This window comes from Callionymus lyra, chromosome 7 (assembly GCF_982586985.1).
Source record: "Callionymus lyra chromosome 7, fCalLyr1.hap1.1, whole genome shotgun sequence".
NCBI lineage: Eukaryota > Metazoa > Chordata > Actinopteri > Syngnathiformes > Callionymidae > Callionymus > Callionymus lyra.
This window is the reverse complement of record NC_141824.1, coordinates 6601869-6620548: the sequence shown is the minus strand read 5'-3', so window position 1 is coordinate 6620548 and position 18680 is coordinate 6601869. Positions and strand designations below refer to the sequence as shown.

General features: G+C 38.9%; 2 protein-coding genes, 1 long non-coding RNA gene and 3 other non-coding genes across 6 annotated transcripts in view; 5 read left to right on the top strand and 1 right to left on the bottom strand.

Moving 5' to 3' along the window:
• Positions 1-18680, top strand: part of LOC148074916 (serine/threonine-protein kinase B-raf-like) — a 41391-nt gene that overhangs the window by 7209 nt on the left and 15502 nt on the right. The window lies entirely within an intron of this gene.
• LOC148074922 (small nucleolar RNA U3) lies at positions 5914-6126 on the bottom strand. The gene has a single exon (XR_015711985.1). It is a non-coding gene; the product is annotated as a small nucleolar RNA U3 (small nucleolar RNA).
• On the top strand, positions 6946-7158 carry LOC148074921 (small nucleolar RNA U3). The gene has a single exon (XR_015711972.1). It is a non-coding gene; the product is annotated as a small nucleolar RNA U3 (small nucleolar RNA).
• Positions 11253-14302, top strand: LOC148074920 (major histocompatibility complex class I-related protein 1-like). The gene is made up of 7 exons (XM_087795090.1): positions 11253-11513; positions 11985-12263; positions 12460-12750; positions 12909-13010; positions 13164-13181; positions 13314-13370; positions 13460-14302. Exons 1-6 carry the CDS (start codon positions 11258-11260, stop codon positions 13367-13369), a joined length of 1002 nt encoding a protein of 333 aa, XP_087651216.1. The 5' UTR covers positions 11253-11257; the 3' UTR covers position 13370; positions 13460-14302.
• On the top strand, positions 15348-16376 carry LOC148074919 (uncharacterized). Its single transcript, XR_015711828.1, has 3 exons — positions 15348-15866; positions 15997-16083; positions 16160-16376. It is a non-coding gene; the product is annotated as an uncharacterized LOC148074919 (long non-coding RNA).
• On the top strand, positions 18118-18328 carry LOC148074918 (small nucleolar RNA U3). Its single transcript, XR_015712002.1, has one exon. It is a non-coding gene; the product is annotated as a small nucleolar RNA U3 (small nucleolar RNA).

Genomic DNA, 18680 nt, shown 5'->3' with positions numbered 1-18680 from the left:
GTGTTGTTGGATTGCACAAGTGGACATTTAAGATATTTATTGGCAAAACTCCTGACTTGGAGATATCTGAAGAAATTACTTTTATGAAGATTGTGTTTTTGTTGTAGATACTCAAATGTTAGAAAATGATTATTTTGAATCAAGTCTTTTAGAAATACCAGTCCACTACTGTGCCAGACCTGGAAACCAGTGTCCATCTCGGATGGGGGGAAAAGATGGTTATTCAATAAGGGAGAGAATGTACTTAAATCTTTTAAATTAAAATGTTTCCGAAATTGATTCCAAATCTTTATAGAATTTTTCACAACAGGGTTGGAGATCTGGTGCTGGCCTATTGGTAGTGTAGCACTTAGCAGAGAAATGGCATTATTATTATTTATTTCCAAATTAGCCCAAAGTGGACCTCGTTTTTCCCGCCATGCACCAACACAAAATGCAAATTTGCACACATTTGCTGCCCAGTAATAGAACATAAAGTTAGGAAGACCAAGTCCTCCCTCCAACCTTGGAATTTCCAGAAAACATTTTTTCATTCTTGGCACCGATCGGTTCCATATAAATGCAGAAATTAAACTGTCAAGTTCCTTAAAAACAGATTTGGGTAAATAATAAGGAATCATTTGAAAGAAATAGAGGAAACGGGGAAGAACAGTCATCTTTATAGTGTTCACCCTTCCTGCTAATGAGATTGGTAAGTGGCTCCACCTTAAAAGGTCATTTTTGGTTCAAACAGAGTTTTGAAGTGATTGTGGAAGAAATCTTGGTATACATGTGTAATCTTTAAACCCAAGTAGGTCCATTTGTTTGTTAACTGAAAGGGGAAGATATTATAGTCGATTGATTTTGCCAGATCATTGATTGGAAATACAGCACTTTTTGAAAAATGTAATTTGTAACCTGAAATGTGACCAAATATTTGTAATATTTCAATAACTCCAGGTATTGAAACAACTGGATTAGACAAATAGAGCAAAAGGTCATCAGCATATAGTGAACATTTATGAATTTCCTTGTTCCTCAACACTCCAAAGATTTCCTCCTCTTTCCTCAGAGCCAGAGGCTCAATAGCTAAATCAAAAAGAAAAGGTGAGACAACAACCCTGTCTTGTTCCTCTGTAAAGTTTAAAATACGTTGATGTTATTGAGTTAGTGTGTACTGCAGCCACTGGTGTGGAATAGATTATTTTGATCCAAGATATAAAGTTCCAACCAAAACCAAATTTTCCCAACACTGTAAATAAGTATTTCCACTCCACCCGATCAAATGCTTTTTCAGCGTCAAGTGAGATAACAACTTCTGGCATTTCAGTGGAATGGGAATTATATAAAATATTAAGTCAACGTCGCATGTTAAAGAAAGATTGCCTACCTGGCACAGAACAAGTCTGGTCAGGGTGGATTATTTTGGTCACTGTTTCCAGACGACGAGACAGAACTTTAGTGAGAATTTTATAGTCGCAGCAGAGAAGGCTTATGGGCCGGTAAGGTAAGGTAAGGTAAGGTAAGGTAAGGTAAGGTAAAATAAGGTAAGGTAAGGTAAGGTAAGGTAAGGTAAGGTAAGGTAAGGTAAGGTAAAATAAGGTAAGGTAAGGTAAGGTAAGGTAAGGTAAGGTAAAATAAGGTAAGGTAAGATAAGGTAAGGTAAGGTAAGGTAAGGTAAGGTAAGATAAGGTAAGGTAAGGTAAGGTAAGGTAAGGTAAGGTAAGATAAGGTAAGGTAAAATAAGGTAAGGTAAGGTAAGGTAAAATAAGGTAAGGTAAGGTAAGGTAAAATAAGGTAAGGTAAGGTAAGGTAAGGTAAAATAAGGTAAGGTAAGGTAAGGTAAGGTAAGGTAAGATAAGATAAGATAAGATAAGATAAGATAAGATAAGATAAGGTAAGGTAAAATAAGGTAAGGTAAGGTAAAGTAAGGTAAGGTAAGGTAAAGTAAGGTAAAGTAAGGTAAGGTAAGGTAAGGTAAAATAAGGTAAGGTAAGGTAAGGTAAGGTAAGGTAAGGTAAGGTACGAGCCACATTCTCGCGGGTCTTTTCCTTTTTTAGGTATAACTGTAATAGTTGCCTGATTCATTTTTGGTGGTAGTTTTAAAGTTATACGTGTTTCTTCAAATAATTGACTTAAAATAGGTGAAAGTTTATTTGAAAACATTTGATAAACTTCAGTGGGAATCCATCTGGACCAGGTGCTTTTCCGCTTTGCATTGAGTTTATAGCTAGAGTTATTTCCTCTGTTGTTATTCTGGAGTCTATAACAGATTGTTCTTGTTTATTCATTTGGGGAATTTGCATATTTTCTAAAAAGTCCTCAATCTCCAATGATGTTGCAGAAGTCTCAGAGGTATAAAGGTCACTATAAAATGTTCTGAACTGGTCATTAATAGTTTGTGGATGTACAGATGTCAAACCCTCAGCTGTATTCATTTCAGAAATGATACGATTTGCTGCCGATTGTTTGATTTGGTGACAGTAGTCGAGCCACTTTGTCACTGTGTTCATAGTAGGTTTGTTTTGTTTTCAGGAGGAGTTTCTCAATTTGGACAGTGGTTAAATGATTGTATTCGGCTTGTAATAATTGTCTTTCATTGAATAAGGATGGATTAGGCTGAGATGCACATTTTTTATCTAATTGTAATCATTTCTGCTGTATCTCATTGAGGCGTTTAGTTCTTTCTTTCTTGACATTTGCTGAAAATGAAATCATTTGTCCCCTTAGATAAGCTTTGAGTGCCTCCCAGATTGAAGTGTAGGACATCCCGGGAGTAATATTGATGTCAAGAAAGAAATCAATTTGATCCGAGAGAAAATGTTGAAAGTTTTTGCTTGACAATAAGAGCGGGTCAAGACGCCATGTGCGTTGAACTGGTGCACTGTCTGGAAATGCTATGTCCAGTTGGACTGGTGCATGATGGGAAATCACAATACTGTGGTATTGGCATTTTGTTACACACGGCAAAATTCTGTTGTCTATCAGAAAAAAGTCTATCCTCGAAAACGATTGGTGGACATGTGAAAAAAAAGAATATTGTTTGGTAGTGAGGTTTAATTTCCTCCAGGGGTCAGTAAGTGCATAAGATTGTTTAATGAGATTTACTGTATTTGCTGATTTTGATCAATTATTTTGAAGTTTAGTGGAGGATCTATCTAACGTTGGCTCAGGTACGAGATTAAAGTCACCTCCTAAAATGATGTTATATTTGTTAGGATCTGGAATAGTTGCTATTAGTCTAGAGAAGAAGTGAGGATCAGTTAGGGCCATAAACATTAACTAGTGCCGCCTCAGTTCCAGACAATCTACCCACGACTATGATATATCTTCCCTTGTTATCAGATATGAAATTGTTTAGTTGAAAACAGACTCCTTTTCTAATAAGTATGGCAGCTCCTCTTGACCTATCCCCATAATCAGAGTGATGTTCTATCATCCCCTCTTTAACTTTGAGTGTTCTTCTGGACGTAAGTGTGTCTCTTGTAAGAACATTATCTCTCCACCTAATGACTTCAGGTGTGTAAGAGCTTTGTTACGCTTAATAGTAAGTAAGTAAGTAAGTAATATTTATTTATATAGCGCTTTTCGAGACCAGGGTCACAAAGCGCTTAAACAATCAAAACAATACTCAAAAAAGTACATACTTTAAAGATCAAGATAATACTGAGAACAACACAGGAGTTCGAGAAATTCAAGGAAAAGCCTGAACAAATAGAAACGTCTTAAGATGTTTCTTAAAGGAGTCAGTAGATCCATCAAGAGCAAAGAGAGAGAAGATCGTTCCAAAGCTTAGGAGCAACAGCCTAAAAAGATTTCTCTCCTCTGGTCCTGAGTCGTGTGCGTGGAACCATAAGTAGATTCTGATCCACAGACCTCAGAGCCCGAGCTGGGGTGTAAGGCTGGATCAGATCAGTGATGTAAGGAGGAGCCTGACCATGAATAGATCTGAAAGTTAGAACCAGAATTTTAAAGTTGATCCTGAAAGAAACTGGAAGCCAGTGAAGAGTTTTAAGGATCGGAGAAATGTGAGTTCTTCTACTAGAGCAGGTTAGAATTCTGGCTGCAGAGTTTTGAATCAACTGCAGGCGAGACAAGATCCTTCTTGTTAAGACATGAAAACAAACTGTTACAATAGTCCAGACGAGAAGAAACAAACGCATGGATTATAAGATCCAGATCATGTTCCGACAACATTTTCCTAAGTTTAGAGATTTTTCTCAGTTGAAGGAAACAGTTTCTGGTCAGTTTTCTTCAGTGTTGAACAAGAGACATGTCTTTATCAATTACAACACCCAGGTTTCTCAGGCTCAGTTTGACAGACTGACCTAAGTCACCCAAGTACTGACTCAACCCTGGAACCTTATCATCAGGAGCAATCACCAGTGTTTCGGTTCACTCCTTTTACGTTCCAGCTTATAAAAGGTGTTGAACCTAAAGACAGTGGGTTGTGACTCATATTTTAACATGGGTGTAAATACACTTGTAACTGTATGGAGTAAACATAAACAAACAAAAACAACATCAACAAATAAACCTACCATAAAAGGTATCTGCACTAACACGCTCAGGAAGCTAAAGTTGGCCCCAACAGAACTTGACTTAATACAATTAAGGCTCCACTGATGTTTTTGTTGACATACTCGCGCCTCTGCAGCAGTAGAAGGATTTCTCCACATTCTTGTAGGTGATTCTGAAGCGGGCAGGATAAGCAAATCCGAACCCCGTCCACTCCACGAAACCGACTCTTGACGTCATTGAACGCCGCGCGTGCTTTGGCAACACTTGTCGGGTCAGGAAACACTGAGATGCTGACTCCGTCCACACTGATGCGTTGTTTGATCCGAGCGAGTCTCAGGATGTTTTCACAGTCTTGGAAGTAGTGAACGCGGGCTATGATGGTGTTTGACCGGCGTCCCTCTGTAGATCCAGGCGGGGAGAGACGGTTCTGTCCAGGAGCGTCCTTCAGATCAAAGGCTGCAGAAGGACACAGACTCGGTGTTGCATTCACGGGTCTCCGGGATTCCGACGATCCTTCCATTGTTCCTCCGCGACCTCGCCTCCAAGTCCTCGCATTTATTGTGAAGTTGGTCCACGACCCCCGTGAGCCGCTTCACCTCCTTCTTGAGTGAAACAACATCATCCGTGCACGTTGACAAACTTTCTTCCACATCCTTCACCGTAGCTTTCATGGCGGAGAGTTCAGAGGTCAGAGTTCAGAGTTGATCGTCGACCTGTATTCTTTGAGCTCCGCTCTCGCTGCACCAATATCCGCTGGAATCACCGCCATCTCACTTTCCAACACTGCGCCAACTTCTGTTTGAAGGATTTCAAGTAAATCCTTGCGCACCGAAGATAGTAGTTCCATCTTGAGCGATTCAGTGACCGACGCGTCGGGTGCGGAGACACTCCTTCTCAGGAAAGCTACTTCAATGGAGCTCGGGGCTAAAGTCGGCGTCGAAGGCGAAGGCCTCGTGGCTTGAGTCGCTGTTTGCCCACCTTTGCTTGATTTACCAGCCATTTCAAAGTTTCTGTTTTTAGGCATATGGTTTAGCAAAGGTAAAATTCGAATGTTTTCCAAAAAGTGCGCTGAAAAAATTACTTTTATATAGTCGTTCTGTGGAGCTCCAAAAAACATGTCTACTCCATTGCTATGCTCAACAGCGCCCCTAAATATTCAGGTTTTTAACAAAATACAAACACATATCTCTACTAGTCTCACAAATCAATGAATCTGACAAATAAAAGTTTCTGCTTCTGAATCCTTTAAGCAGAAATGATGCCAAACTTGATGGTTTGTTAGAGCAAATGAATCCTAAAGCTTTAGTTAAGGATGAACTACTCTAATGGAAGTCTTCAGTGGTTCATGAGGCTTAATCTCACCATTACTGCTAAACTCATAAAGGTTTAACATTTAGTTGTTATGAACCAACAACCACTCTGATCATATTCCTCTCAATACTGCACAAGGAAGTAAAGAAGGATCATCAATGACAGAGAACATATGAAGTGAATCATTATTCTCTGTCTGCTTCACACTCAGGAAGGAATATCACAACTCTTCATCATGGTTAGTGACACCAAACACTTTACCAACACATTTCTTAAGTTAAGAACTATAGAAACGATCCCTGAAAGTATAGTCTTAACTTATCTCTGCACCAACATCACACTCCATCCTCACACCAAACTATTATAGTGATGGTTGATTTTGTATTTATTATTTTTCTTCTGCATTCATTAATTTGAACAAACATGATACTGTGTGATTCACATTAAATACACAACATGAAATGTATTTACAAATCAAACACATGCACCACAATACTTTCAAACTAGGTTTCTACATTATTTAAAAAACACAAAAAGTAAAGCCAATATTATAATAAACAAAAGTCAATTAATAAAATACTTTGTAAGTATTGAAAGTGCTTTGTACTTCTTAGCTTGATGAAGCAGTGTCATTATTTTTAAGTGTCCACTAGATGGCGGTCTCTGCACTATTTTCCATTGTTTTGAACAACTTTTCTAATGAAACATAATTTTTAAACTGATGGCGCCACCTACTGACCTCTAAACAACATGACACTGTTTCATTTGGCTTCATCAACACATCACTATTAAATACACAACATGAAATGTATGTTTATATCAAACACATGAACCATAAAGCTTGCACACACATGGAGTAAAGTCAATATTATAAGAAACAAATGTCATTTATTGAATCATTTTGAGTAAAAAATTCTTTATTTCTGTGAACTACACTACAAAGAACAAGCACTTTTCTGGACTAATTTGACATCTGTGATCTATGAGGTTTAGATCTGGAGACTGACTAAGAGACTCCAGGTCCTTACAATGATTTTTATGAAGCCATTCCTTCAACACAAAAGTTAACCTTTGGATCGTCACTGTAATGGTTTGGTGTGAGGATGGAGTGTGATGTTGGTGCAGAGTTAAGTTAAGACTATACTTTCAGGGATCATTTCTATAGTTCTTAACTTAAGAAATGTGTTTGTAAAGTGTTTGGTGTCACTAACCATGATGAAGAGTTGTGATATTCCTTCCTGAGTGTGAAGCAGACAGAGAATAATGATTGACTTCATATGTTCTCTGTCATTGATGATCCTTCTTTACTTCCTTGTGCAGTATTGAGAGGAATATGATCAGAGTGGTTGTTGGTTCTGTCAAAGTTTAATATAAACATCCTATGGTAGTGATGGTGAGATGAAGCCTCATGAAGCACCGAAGCCTCCCAGCCGAGTAGTTCATCTTTGGAGCAAAGCCTCGTGAGGCTTCATTTGCACGACCATGCCATCATGTGGACAATTGGGAGCATTGCATATTTGTGCGCAAATGATTCTGATATTAAAAAATGTGCTTGACAACCTTGTTTTTTTTTAATAATTATTCCTTTTTATTTAAAAAAGCAATTTTCCCACAGTACTGGGCTTTAGCCGGTTTCTTTTTTTACTGATTATTTCCCCGGCTTTGGAAAAAATCCTTTCGCAGGGGACGGATGAAGCCGGGGTACACAGTATTTTCATGGCCAGCTGAAAGAGAGATGGGTGTATATTTTTACATTTCGCCCAGTACTGTAGGGGGTCCTCGTTTCTAGGAATATTGTGTTCGTTGAGGTAGGTCTTCACCGCCACCGTAGCATCAACCGTTTCATTCCTCGGCCTGGTCTGCTGTACTGTGGCATCTAAACGATGCCAGAGTTTGCTTCCTAAAACAGAAAAGCTGCATGTAAGTGACCACATAAAATAAATAACAAACAGTAGTATAGTAAATAAATGAATTTGAAAGAAGCCATCTAGCTTGCCTGACGTTGGTTCAATTGTCTCGTTGGTCTCCAAGCTCTCATGCAGGGCTCTATAATGCCTCAGCATTGATGAAGTGTTGTTGTTGTATCCAATTTCCTTGGAACACAACAGACACTTCACCTTTTCAAAATGAAAAAAAAAGATGGATATAAGTACAAGGCGTGTCCAATGGAAACGATATATATATATATATATATATATATATATATATATATATATATATATATATATATATATATATATATTATCTTTTATATATACATATATATACTTTATATGTGTATATATAAAAATATAATAATGGGTCTGTATATATATATATATATATATATATATATATATATATATATATATATATATATATATATATATATATATATATATATATATATAGTATATATAATAATGGGTGTGTGTATGTGTCTGTGAGAATATATTAATCACAGGCTGTGATTCACAGCCTATATTCCAACATTATTATACCTTAATAGGAGAGATCTGCTCAAAATGCTGCCACACGGGGGAAAAATGCCTTTTTCTCGCTGGTTCCATGATACTACTAGTAAACCAAAGTTTGCTATAGTCAACAATACAGTAACATCACTATCCTATGGCATTTTAATTCAATGGGTAATATATACATGAAAGCTTTGGGATAAATAGCATAAGTTATGTGATGATGGAGCTCATGCTCTCTAAGGTGTTGATCACAGATTTGTCCAACACTGTGGTCAACATTAGAACAGAGAGCAGAGTCAGCATTTCTTCAGTTTGTTGTAGAGCCAACCAGTTGAGGAACCAGTGATTTGTTGGAGCTTCTGGTGCCACTAAAATCAACCTCAAACCCTCGAGCCTCACTGTTCTCAAGAGGAAAGAGGAAACACTGGTGGAAAACCATAGAAAAGCCTTGGTCGGCACAATGGATGATCAAAAACCTTCATCCCAAGAGTAGGCTTGTCTGACTGAAAGAGAAGACTGTGTTCTCGTCCTGGACAAAGTGCAGAATGAGACAATATTTACACTTTTAAAATGGAAAACCAACACTCTGATCATATTCCTCCCCTCAATACTGTGAACTTACATATTAATCCAAATGAAAGTTCAACACATGCACCAAAATGTTCACATTGAGTGTTTAAACCAACCATGTGGAAATGTTTAATGTTTCATCTTGACAAAGAAACAAAAGTGAGAAGAATTATTTTCAATAAACTATCATCAAGAACAATTTCTAGTCGAAGTGTGTCAGGAAACTTGTAGATTCATAACTTTGTTGGCAGCATTACAGACTCAACACAACACGCTCAAAAGATATTCAGTCAGGGAAGAATCATTGTGGCAGATAAGGACAATCACCATGAACTGATCACATTCATTTGTGTGTAAAAACAAAACCTGATTGAAAATGTTAATTAAAATGGATTTAAAGACATTTTGATGAAGTTAAATATTGTAGCTAATTACACAACTTTATTTCTGTATGAGATTTATCAACTAAAAAAACAATCAAATATTGTATACTTTAAGTAAAAATGATATATTTTAATTCTATAATTCAACCTGAAAGTTACTTTTTTTATTTTCTCCACTGCTTATATCCCCACTTTCAACCTGCTGTTGCCTGAGACCTTTACTTTCTCTGACAGGTTTACTTTTGAGGGCCAGTTCATGCTAAGGTTTGTGGGTAAATAGTACCAAGAACAGGCAGTTTTACTTCCTGTGAATCATTCAAATGTATTTACTGTTTGAGCTCAATGTCATGTTTGAACCACTAGAGGGAACTAGAAGCTTTTCTCGTCTCCACAAAAAACTCGTTTATTTTTTACTTTAATAGTAATATTTTAGAAAAACTTTTTTTTCTGAATAAAAGAGAATAGAAAGGAAGGAAATAAAGTTTATACATATAAATCATCGTATGTCAAAATAAAAAGCAATTCAATCCACTTTTATTTCTCTTCACTTTAATTTGACACTCCTGGTATTCCATAGTTCACATTCTGCGTGACTTTAAGGTTCAGAAGAACGACTCTAAGAAATAATAATAAAGTTTAAAGTGGAGTTTTTGTCACAGAAAATAGTCGTCATAACATGTTTGGTTTACTTTGACTTTCCATCTGGACGTGACGTCACACTGAATCCTCATTGGCTCAGATATTTCTTCCTGCGTCTGTTGTTTACTTTCACTTGTACTTCGTTCGTCGACCTGAAGACTTGTTGGATCCTAGTCTCCAGAAAAGAGCTGAAGATGAAGAAGGTGTTGTTTGTGCTTGTTGTGTGGATCCACAGCTCAACTGCGAGTGAGTCTCCTTCCTCCACTTTCATGTGTTCACACCTGCGTCACCTTTTATTTCTCCAAATACTCTTCACTACAACCTTCATGACCTTTTCACTCTCAGAGGAGTCAAAGTGTTTCACTGATTCACTTTTCATCTCAGAACCGTGAAGAAGTCGTACACAGAAAAGTAGATCCGAGCTCAATGTCAGGTGCTCACCTGGTGGCGCTGTTGAGTCACTTCTGTTGATTGACGGAGGAACTTGTTTGACGCTGAACAGAAAGTGACTCCAGAGTTTTGCTTCATGAGCTGATCACTTGTTTTTAAACGATGCTGCCATCAGGAGATTCATTGACTCACAAGAAGAGCTTTTACAATTTTCATTGATTTGACTTTAGTAAACAAGTCTATCATGAACTAAAATGAGGAAATAAAAACAAAGAAAGTGTCGCATTTCTTAAGTGCGCATGTTCAGACAACCTTGTAGCTCAGCTCACTTCAACATATTATCACATCTCACAGTTTATTGGAGCAACTCAGTGAAGCAGCTGCTCTGAACTTGTGTTTGGACTTAAAATATCTAAATGAAACATTTACAATCATGTTGAACAGTAATCTTCAGAAACATGTTATTTATAAACTGATATAAACTCATGTTATTTAAGTTCATCATTAACCTTAATGTCCTTCAATGATCTTTATTCTATCAATCATTCTTCGATTTGTTCCATGAACTTGGTTTTAATATTTTATTATCTATGCGTTTTTTAAAAACAATTTCAATTTAGTTGTTTGATCTTTTTCAACATTGTTGCTCCTGTTTCTTCTTAATTCATCCATTTATTCTTTTAATTCTCTTTATTCCTTATTTGTTTTATTATAAATATTTATTACATTTCAGATTGTTATTAATATTAATCGTTTTTTCTTCTTTCTTCTTCTTCTTCTTCTATAGTTGTGTCCCAGTTAGCCAGGGTTCTTGGAGAGTGAAGTGTGAAGGATGTTCTGCTGGTGTCCGTGTGTGGACGTGAACTTTGTGTCACTGCTGACTGTCCCTCTGTTCTTCACCTCTTTGTCTTTGTAGAAGATGTGATTGTTCTGCTGCATCACAACGTTGTGTCATCAGAACCAGAGAAGATCTAAACTTTGTTTTTGTGTCTCACAGTGATTCACACAATGCAGTTTTTCGACACTGCGTCTGCTGGAGTTAAAAACTTCCCAGAGTTTGTTTCTGTCACTTATGTGGACGGAGTTGAAGTGGAACACTACGACAGCAACACCAGGAGAAAAGTACCCAAACAAGACTGGATGATCCAGGTCACAGCAGATGATCCTCAGTACTGGGAGAGAAACACAAATAGGTTAAATAACCAACAGCAGGTCCAGAAGAACAACATTGAAATAGCAAAACAGAGATTCAACCAAACTGGAGGTTTGTTGTCTTTAAAATCAATGTTTGACCTTAAACTGAATCATGTTCAACCTTTTTACATCCTGAACCATCAATCTTGTATACAGAGTAGATCAGAGGAGGAAACTGGAGTAGATCATACAAGTTCAGAGAAGAAGAGAAGATCACAGTGGAGTATTAAACAGTGGAGTAGATCACAGTGGAGTATTAAACAGTGGAGTAGATCACAGTGGAGTATTAAACAGTGGAGTAGATCACAGTGGAGTATTAAACAGTGGAGTAGATCACAGTGGAGTATTAAACAGTGAAGTAGATCACAGTGGAGTATTAAACAGTGGAGTAGATCACAGTGGAGTATTAAACAGTGAAGTAGATCACAGTGGAGTATCAAACAGTGGAGTAGATCATAGTGGAGTATGAAACAGTGGAGTAGATCACAGTGGAGTACTAAACAGTGGAGTAGATCAGGTCTCACTCTGGTTTCTCTCTCAGGTGTTCACATCTTTCAGATAATGAGCGGTTGTGAGTGGGACGATGAGACTGGAGAGGTCAAAGGTTATGGACAGTACGGCTATGATGGAGAAGACTTCATCGTGTTTGACCTTCAGACTCTGACCTGGGTCGCTCCGAGTCCTCAGGCCGTCATCAGCAAACACAAGTGGGACCAGAATGAAGGCATGAAGAAATATATACAGTTCTTTTACACCCAGGAATGTCCAAATGATCTGAAGAAGTTTGTGAAGTTTGGGAGCAAAACCTTGATGAGAACAGGTAGTTCCATGACCTTCTTCTCCTTCTGCTCTCCTTCCTCCTTCTCTCCCTCCTCTCTCTCCTCATGTCCTCTCGTTCTCTCTCTCCTCTTATCTTCTTTTCCTCACCTCCACCCCTGTCCTCCCTCCTCCTCCTCTCCTTCATTCTCTGTCCATCCTTTGACTTTCTCTCTGAAGTGTGGTGTCTCTCCCTTCAGAGCGTCCACGAGTGTCTCTCCTCCAGAAGACAGCCAGCTCTCCGGTCACCTGCCACGCTACAGGCTTCTACCCCGACAGAGCCATGTTGTTCTGGACCAAAGACGGAGAGGAGCTGCACGAGGACGTGGAACACGGAGAGATCCTCCCCAACCCTGACGGAACCTTCCAGAACATGGTGGACCTGAAACTCCCGTCTGACGACTGGTCCAGGTACGAGTGTGTGTTTCAACTGGACGGCATTCCGGAAGACGTGGTCACCAAACTGGATCCGTCAAACATCCTGACCAACGGTAAGAGTCTTCAGAACCTTCTTGGTGTCTCCAGAGGTTTCTTTCATCCAGATGAGAGTCCAGGTGTGGTCAGCATGGATCTGCTGAATGAGGCCCCACCACGTCTCTAACACTGGTCACCTGATCATGTCTCCACTTACTTTGCTCTCCATCCACAGCCAGGACTTTCCTGACCTTGTACATCATCATGGCCGCCGTCGCTGCCTCCGCTCTGGTGCTCACAGTGGTTGGATACTTCATCTACAAGAAGAAGAAGAAAGGTGAGAGTTTGTGATTTGATCCAGATCATCTCCAGATACTGGAGAGAAAGAATAGAAGGTCAAAGAAGGTCAGCAGAGATGAGAAGAGGTCAGAGGAACTCTTCTATGTTCATCTTCTTCAGGTGTAATTTGTCCTCTTTCTTTCCATTTCAGGCGACTCTGACTCGTCTTGTAAGTACATGATCTTGTCTCAGCTCAGATGTTGACCATGTGACAGAGTGCTAGCATGCTAGCATCAGTGTTGACACTAGTTTCATCTGCTGGTGAGAAGCACACAAGCTAACAGGGTTTGTGATCTTACAGCGGCCCCCAGCTCGGAGCTGGACCATCTGAAGGATCCGCCCGTGGACAGAGACTAAAGTCAGTGGATGATAATTGTCACTTTTCTTCAAGACTCACTTCACGCATGATTTTACAAGTTGATACATTTTTCTGTCTCCGTGTTTCAGGAGGAATCGACCAAGAAACGTCTTTTTCTTCTGAGACTCTGCAGACGTCAGAGCTGCTGATCTTTGTTCCTTCACTGGAAGTGTGTTTGAAACTCACATCAGGATGTCATGTGATCTGAGCCGTTATGAAAACTACACACACACACAGATAAATGCACACACACGATTCTGTACCACACAAATACACTCACACACACAAACACTCACACACATGCTTCACTTTAACACAAATAAATGCACACACACAAACACTCACAAACATGCTTCTCTAAAACACAATAATGCACTCACTCACAATCACACACAAACACACACATGCTTCACCATCTCACAAGGATGCACACACATGCATCTCTGACACACAAAAATGCACTCACAAACAACTGCAAACACACACACGCATGCTTTACCAAAGCAAAAAATGCACAAACACGCACACACAAAAAAAAAGCAATCACACACAATGACAAACGCACACACATGTGCTTTACTACTACACAGAAATGCACACACATAAATACTTAAACACATGCTTCTCTGGCGCAACAAAAGCACTAACACACAATAACTAACGCACACACACAGATGTCTCTGTAGACAAAATGATACACACACGGAAAATATATACAGACAAACAGAGTCTAAAAACAGGTACTGACACACAAAATCAGGCACACATGCCCAAACACACTCACGGAAACAGTTGAACAAACCTGAAAATAGGCGCACACACAAATAAAAAGATAACAAACACATGTATTTACACATCAAATAACAAACAGAAGTACAAACATGCAAAAACCAAAATGGAAAAAAAATCAGACACACATTGACAAATTTATGAATGTGTAGACACACACACACACACACACACAAGTACACGCACAGACAGTTTTGTGTTCATGTAATAGTTTGTGTGTTTTCTTCCTGGTGTGTAGACACTAGTTAATGAAGCGTCAGTTGTGATGTCAGAGGTGAAGAATCTTGTCAAACATAGTTGAACTGCTGCTTCATTTCTTGTGTGTTTTGATCTTCAAATAAATGGACAGAAAACGTCCACATGTGTTTGGACTCCAAATGTTCAGTAAAGTCACTTGTCATTGAGGGTCAGTGGAGGCTCAGAAAGAATCCATTTGTGCAGCTGTTATGAAAGGTCAACATCTCTGACCTCTCCTTCTGTTTCCTGATCAACTCATGTCCTAAATATGACTGTATTGCTTTGATCAACTCGTCTTGTGCTGAACAGGTGCACATAAGTTGTGTCCACTTTTGTGTAGAAGAAAAATCCAGAAGAGCTTGTGCCGACAATTCACATGTAGAAACTTGATTCAAAGTTTCCTGCTGAGTCGGCTGAATGTGTTTGTGGAGGTTTGCTCTCTGACCTGCTTCTCTCAAGTCAAACTTCATCAGGTTACACAACCATGAGACGCCGATCTCACGCCACACCTGTGCCGCCATCTTAGATCCCGCCAGAGCTCAAATGTGCAACACTGACGACACATTTGGACAGGTGTGGTGAGACGCCCAGTGTGGATGTTTGACTCCGCCCCCCGAGCACCTGCACCAGTCAGGTGTGCCTCTATGAGACTTGTGTGTCACGCCCTCACTGCACTCAACTGCTTTCTGTTTGCAGCGTGGAAGAGGACACCACAACAATCCACCTAGATCGCCCCCTAGCTGTGAGTCGCTCACCTAAGTCAGAATGTTAATAATTGAAAAAACGTTTTAATTTTAACATCAAACGCAACTCTTGTTCAAATGTATTTTCCCTTGTATTAAAATATATTGTTTAATGTTTACAATTGTTTGTAATGCATAATAAAATAACCTGATATAGTTGTTTTAATGTCATGGCAATGATCATAATTTAGATGAATTTCGTTTTTTATTCTACATTTTGTTTCGTCAACAGTATTTAATTTGACCTCATTATAAATTGTCCACCGCTGGTCAAGACGTGTTTTTTTATTTGCTGTGATATGGATGTGTTACGTTACAAGTCATTTACAAACGTGAGTTCATCATCATGCAGGTCCAAACCAAGACAACTGTGATACAAGATACTTTTAATCTGGTCCTGGTGAAGACTGAGCAAATGCTTTAGTTCCACAATTCAGACAGAAAACATTCTCAGGCACACGTTTCACCAGAATCACAGGAAATAGAATAGATCGTCAACAGGAAGTCGTAGTCGTTCTCAGTCACATGTTCATAGTTGGATTCACGACAAGTCAGATAAAGCGTTTAGAGATGGTGAACGTTCCTTCTCCAGAGTGTGTGTGTGGCTGAAGCCATTAGCTCTGCAGTCGTCACAGGACAGAGCTGAGGTCTGGTCCTGGCAGCTGCACTGGACGGGTCAGCTTCTGCACGGCTCCTCCTCGCCTTTATCTGCCGCCACGTCGCTCAGGTAGGTCGCCTCAGACTGATGGACAGAATAAAAGTATAATTTCCTGTTTTAAATACATCGTTTATGTCCGTCTTGCATGTTTACAAACCACTCGGGGTGTGAGAAAAAGTTGATACATCAATATATACAGATGTTTCTCTGAGCCGGCTGCAGAGTTTCCTTCCACAAATGGCAGAGAAGACAAGAGACTGAAGCAGCAGATGGAAGAGTTGAGATGGTTAGTGTTGATTTGTGTTCTTGAATTCAAACGTGGAGCTCACTCTAAATCTCATGACTTGTGTGAACATCTTCAGGAGGTGGCGTTGGTGGAACTAAGTGGGTCTGAGAGTGACTATGTAGACCAGGGGTGTCAAACTGGTTTTCACCAGGGGCCACATCATCATAATGGCTGCCCTCAAAGGGCCAGATGTAACTTATAAATGTAGCTAAATGTAAGCTAATGTAAAATAAATGTAACTACTCCTTAATGTTAAATGACTTTGAATGTATTACTTGAGGTCATAGCTACTGTAAAACCAACAATTGTGAGCTGCTAACATGTGTGATGTAGCATTTTACAATAAAATAAAAATGGCTGCACTCAGCCTTGCATGTGGTACTAAATACATTTCTACACATAAAAATAAGTCAAAACTTACAGCTCAAGACTAATAAGTTGCAACTGAAATAAGTCTGACAAGCAACTTTTTCCTTGTTGATGCACATGTGTCGTCACACTTGTCATCACAAGCAAAAAATAAATCAATTGCAGGAAAATCAGATTGTTGAGTCTTTATATGTCCCAACAAGAAAGAAAGTCTCAGTTCACAACCAGTTATTGGTCACGTTTTTAGGTTCCCCAGCTTATATATTGGCTGTCAATTCTTGTGGATGAGTAGATCCTGAACACACCAAGTGGATCCTCTCCACCATCCATTGGTCATGTTCTTAAAATAAGTAAATGTGGCATACTTGGCTCTGTGTTTGGTGTCAAAATGCCGGCGTAGATTGTACTCTTTGACAACCGACACTGCCTCATAACACAAAAGACATACAGGCCTTTCTCCTTGAAGCACAAACATGTATTCTTCACACCTTTCTTGAAATAGCCTTCCCTCTGCATCAACTTTTCTCTTCTTGGACATTTTGCGAGGATGTTTTTGTATTTCTAATTTCCACCTGTTCGTGCTGGTGTGTGTGTGTGTGTGTGTGTGTGTGTGTGTGTGTGTGTGTGTGTGTGTGTGTGTGTGTGTGTGTGTGTGTGTTTTTTCAAGTTTTTTTTTTTGCTCATTGGTCAAGGTAAGGCAGGCGGGCCACATTTGGCCCGCGGGCCTTGAGTTTGACACATATGATGTAGACTCTTCAGAGTCGTGGGATTCTGAGGATGAAAGCAGCATCACGGAGCAGAACCTGGAGCTGCCGGGACACAAGAGGTCAAAGATCATACCCAGTATTCAAGTTGTGGATCCAGAGGAGAAGTAAACTGACAAAGACTTAAAAGAAATAAACCCAGACCTGAGGATTGTGTGAGTCTCTGACAGGGAACTCCAGCAAAACGAATCCCTGATCTCTGTGACAGGCTGATGTGACCAGAAGAGCAGAGATGTTCTGATGAAGCTTCATGAAGCAGTGTCATTATTTTCAGAGTCCATTAGATGGCAGTCTCTCCACTTCGTTCCTTCCTTTGTTTTTAACAATTTAATACTTAATGGTCAGATTAACTGAGTTCTGAGGAGAAACATTTGCGATTTTTAACTTCAGGGTCTGTTTGCTAGAACTAGATCTAAGGTGTGGTTGAAACAGTCAACCATCAAGACAATTGATTCTATTATGGAATTGAACGTAGTTGTCAAGCTGTCATGAACCATATCCACATGGATGTTAAAGTCAACAACAATTATAACTTGACATGATTCAAGCACCAGGCTGCATGAATATATTACTGGTGTGTTTCAGTGCAGGTCACATGGAAAGCATTGGTGAATGCATCGTTCTTTTTCAGAGTCAGGGTCAAGAGAGGTTATCCATAGAATCATATATATCATCATATAGAGAGTGTCACACATCATTGTAGAACCTTGGTTACAGAGATAACCTTTTGATTATAAATACATGTTGTGTATAAACTGTGAAACTACAAAGTATGTTTTCTAGTCTCATATCTTTGCAATCAAATGAATGACAGTAACATTTTAAAATTCAAAAACTATGCATCCGTCACTGTAATGGTTTGGTGTGAGGATGGAGTGTGATGTTGGTGCAGAGTTAAGTTAAGACTATACTTTCAGGGATCATTTCTATAGTTCTTAACTTAAGAAATGTGTTTGTAAAGTGTTTGGTGTCACTAACCATGATGAAGAGTTGTGATATTCCTTCCTGAGTGTGAAGCAGACAGAGAATAATGATTCACTTCATATGTTCTGTCATTGATGATCCTTCTTTACTTCCTTGTGCAGTATTGAGAGGAATATGATCAGAGTGGTTGTTGTGTTCAAGACAATATACTATTAAGTGACATTTTTAATGTAATTCTTTATAACTCTTAACAAAAATAAAAATGTATTTTCATATTAATGTAAAGACTATAGTTTGTAGGTCTTTTTGTCTTTGTTGAAATTGATATTAAAAAATATCCAAACCTCTGTGGTGCTCGTCTGTAACATCTCTCTTGTACTGAAGCCTTGACGACAACAATTGTTCTGGAAAAATGAAAAGACACTGTTTCATGAAGCTTCACCAGACCATCACTAGTATTTGGATATTTTAAGTTTGTCATTTTGGAACAAGATGTGGACAAAGACCATTGAGCGTCATTTGCTTCTTTAAAATGAACAA

Excerpts from the sequence above, each read along its gene's own strand:
- LOC148074920 (XM_087795090.1), top strand. The coding sequence starts at position 11,258 with ATGCAGTTTTTCGACACTGCGTCTGCTGGAGTTAAAAACTTCCCAGAG. Across the intron at positions 12,264-12,459 it reads CAAAACCTTGATGAGAACAG|AGCGTCCACGAGTGTCTCTC; the intron begins GTAGTTCCATGA and ends CTCTCCCTTCAG. Across the intron at positions 12,751-12,908 it reads GTCAAACATCCTGACCAACG|CCAGGACTTTCCTGACCTTG; the intron begins GTAAGAGTCTTC and ends CTCCATCCACAG.